The sequence below is a fragment of the Malurus melanocephalus genome, unplaced genomic scaffold (genome assembly GCF_030028575.1).
Source record: "Malurus melanocephalus ecotype Western Australia unplaced genomic scaffold, MMel_1.1 scaffold_426, whole genome shotgun sequence".
NCBI classification, from domain to species: domain Eukaryota; kingdom Metazoa; phylum Chordata; class Aves; order Passeriformes; family Maluridae; genus Malurus; species Malurus melanocephalus.
In genome coordinates this window covers 352528-355754 of record NW_026623658.1, presented here as the reverse complement: position 1 = coordinate 355754, position 3227 = coordinate 352528, and the positions used below count along the sequence as shown (strand labels likewise).

Sequence of the window (3227 nt, the reverse complement as noted above, 5' to 3'; positions counted from 1 at the left end):
CGGGGCGTTACGGTACCCGGCGTGCCCCGCGCGGCCGGAAGTGAGTGCGCACAGCGGGGACGGCGCGGCCTTCTCGCTCCGGTCCCGTCCCCGGCCCCGGTACCGGCACCGGCACCGTCCCGGCCCCGCCGCCGCCGCCATGAAGGACGTGCCGGGCTTCCTGCAGCAGAGCCAGAGCGCGGGGCCGGGCCAGGCCGCCGTGTGGCACCGCCTCGAGGAGCTCTACAACAAGAAGTGAGCGGGGACGGGGTGCGGAGCCGAGCGGAGCGCGGTCGGGCCCGCCCAGCCCCGCTGAGGAGCCTTCGCTCCGCGTCCCTTTAGCCGTCTCGTTTGTCGCCCGGGAGGTGATTCCCGCGGTGTTTGCCCCGTCAGGGGGTTCCAGCCCCCCGTTGCAGCCCCCTCCGCTCGGCGCRTCCCGGGATGTGGCACGGTTTGGCGGGGTTGGGCTCACGGGGCTGTTCTGTGTCCCCAGGCTGTGGCACCAGCTCACTCTGCAGGTGCTGGACTTCGTGCAGGACCCCTGCTTCGCCCAGGGAGATGGGCTTATCAAGGTGAGCGYGCTCCTCCCAGCTTTTCTTATCCTTTCCAGGAAAAACTCATCCTGTGGCTTCTCTCCTTCTTAATCCTCTTGGTGAATTACTAACCAGGGTGGATTCAGCTCCCGGGGTGTTTGCACCCGTGTGATCTGTGTGAAATTCTGCTAAAATCAAATGTGCTAGTTTCAGAAGGTTCAAAGTGTTTCTTTACTTCACTCACAACTTTTGTCTTTGGGAATTACTGGGTTTTTTCTTCATTCTCTATTCTTGCAAGAGGTTTGCAAAGCCAGAATGGGTGTTCACAGGTGCTTCCCCTGAGTCCCTGCTTGCAGCTGGAAGAAGCCTGTGTGGATAGAATTGGATAAAATGAGCAATTCTGGGTTTTGAATAGTGCAGGAATTTCTCCGGGGAGATGAATAGAATTTCATCAACGGCATGCCCAAGTGTTTGGAAAAATCACAGGGTCCTGGAATGGTCTGGGTTGGAAGAGACCTTGAGCATCTTCCTGTTCCACCCCTCCTGGAARGGACACMTTCCACTAGCCCAGCTGGCTCAGAGCCCTGTCCAGCACTGCCAGGGATATTCAGATCAGCTKGAATAGAGAGGGAATAGGGTGAGAAGCTCTGAACTGGGGTGTTCTCTGACTGTCCCTGTCCTTGTACCCACAGCTCTATGAGAACTTCATCAGCGAGTTTGAGCACAGGTGAGATACTGGGAGKTTGGAGGATTACCTGGGGGGAGGTTGGGGGTCACCTGCAGGATCTGGGGGTCACCTGGTGGGGCTAGGGGGTCATCTGGAGGGCTTGGGGGCMCTGTGCTGACTCAGAGGTGCTTCCTGCAGGGTGAACCCCCTGTCCCTGGTGGAGATCATCCTGCATGTGGTTCGGCAGATGACAGGTACGTGTCCTCCCCCTCCTCCCTGTGCTGTTGTGATCTCTGGAATGTGGCCAGGGATGGGTCAGTCATCGTCCTTATGCTGCATTGAGAAGGGAAAGCATTGGTTTTAAAAGTTTTTAAAAGCTTAAATTATTGCTGATCCCTGGAGTAGGAAGTCCACAGCTTCCCTGGTGAGGTGGTTGGTGAGGAAAAGCCCTGCTTACCTGGCAGGACCTGCTGCAGGTTGAGGGTACACTGTGGAAAACCCAAATTCCAGCCTTTGGGAATCCTGTAAAAGGTGTTACCGGTAGGCGAGGTTTAGTTCCATGGGAGCTGCTCTTTTAAATTTGTTTTTTCTCTGCTCCAGATCCCAATGTGGCCCTGACTTTTCTGGAGAAAACCCGAGAAAAGGTATGTTGGAAATTGCTCTTGGTGTGCTTTGCCTTCGAGCAGGGCAAGCATCACTGGCATGTGTGACACCTATGCTGGAGAACAGCCCCTTTCCACTGRGATTTTAACCAGGAATATGGTCACCAGGGACATTTATCCAGGCCAGTGCCAGTCTCTGGAGCACATCTGGCTGCAGGTGATACTTKAACCAGGTCCCTGTGTCCTTGCAGGTGAAGAGCAGTGACGAGGCCGTGATCCTGTGCAAAACGGCCATCGGGGCCCTCAAGCTCAACATTGGGGACCTGCAGGTCACCAAGGTGAGGGGTGGCCTGGGATGGGGAGTTTTGGGGTGCTGTGGCATTCCTTGGTTATCCCAGCTCCTGGCTCAGAGGGGCTTGTGAGCTCACCAGGGTGTGAGAGCTGCTCATGGTGACCTGTGGTGTAACTGCCTGAGTGGAGCACATGGGATTTGAGATCTTTGGCTGGTTTTAGAACCATCTTTTGAAGCAAAAATGATGTTTTTCAGGCAGGGCTGTTTTGGTTCTCCTAGAGCATGTGCAGAGGGATGGGTTTGGGTGATGGAATCCTGGAATGGTTTGGGTTGGAAGGGAACTTGAAGGTCACCCAGTCCCACCCTCTGCCACRGACAGGGACACTTTCCACWWGACCAGGTTGCTCCAGCCTGTCCTGAAACACTTCCAGGGATGAGGCAGCCACAGCTTCTCTGGGCACCCAGTGCCAGGGCCTCCCCACCCTCACAGGGAAGGCTTTGGGAGTGATAGTGGTTTTGTCTGGTGTCACAGCTGCCATGGGGTGTCCCAGGATCCCCTGGGAGTGCTGTGACCCTCGGGCTGGGAGCAGGGGCGCCCTCATTGTGCTCCTTCCTCTGTAAGAGCCRGGTCTTGCCCTTCCCAGGAGACCATCGAGGAGGTGGAGGAGCTGCTGAACACCCTCCCCGGGGTGACCTCAGTGCACAGCCGCTTCTATGACCTCTCCAGCAAGTACTACCAGACCGTGGGCAACCACGCCGCCTACTACAAGGATGCTCTGCGCTTCCTGGGCTGCATCGAGGTCAAGGACCTGCCAGGTAATTCCTCTCCAAGGGAAATCCCAGCTTCCACACTCTGCTTCATCCCCCCAACCCAAACAAGGGCCCTGGCTGAGGTTTTCTCCGTGTTGTTTTGGCTGTGCCGTGGTGGATCYGAGGTTTGGCTGGACTGAGGAGTGACCCCCGAGGAGCTGTTCCTGGCTGCACCAGGAGGAAAAGGGGGAATGCCCCTGCCAGGAGGGCGAGTTTGTTCCAATTCCCCAAAATCTTCATTCTAGGATGTAAAAGCAGCCCTTTTGTGCTGTGGTTACTGCAGGCTCCTGATTTCAGGTAGCGTGGGGGAAGATGAGGGTGGGGAATAGTTTAATGTAGGTGAG

The 3227-nt window shown here is 56.6% G+C and overlaps 1 protein-coding gene across 1 annotated transcript in view; it reads left to right on the top strand.

Moving 5' to 3' along the window:
- Positions 1-23: 23 nt before the first annotated feature.
- PSMD13 (proteasome 26S subunit, non-ATPase 13) overlaps positions 24-3227 on the top strand; it is a 7140-nt gene continuing 3936 nt past the window's right edge. The window contains exons 1-7 of the mRNA XM_057379907.1: positions 24-234; positions 473-551; positions 1205-1239; positions 1378-1433; positions 1780-1823; positions 2033-2119; positions 2718-2889. Of these exons, the coding sequence (XP_057235890.1) occupies positions 140-234; positions 473-551; positions 1205-1239; positions 1378-1433; positions 1780-1823; positions 2033-2119; positions 2718-2889 (568 nt within the window). The 5' untranslated portion in view covers positions 24-139. The remainder of the gene's footprint in view (positions 235-472; positions 552-1204; positions 1240-1377; positions 1434-1779; positions 1824-2032; positions 2120-2717; positions 2890-3227) is intronic.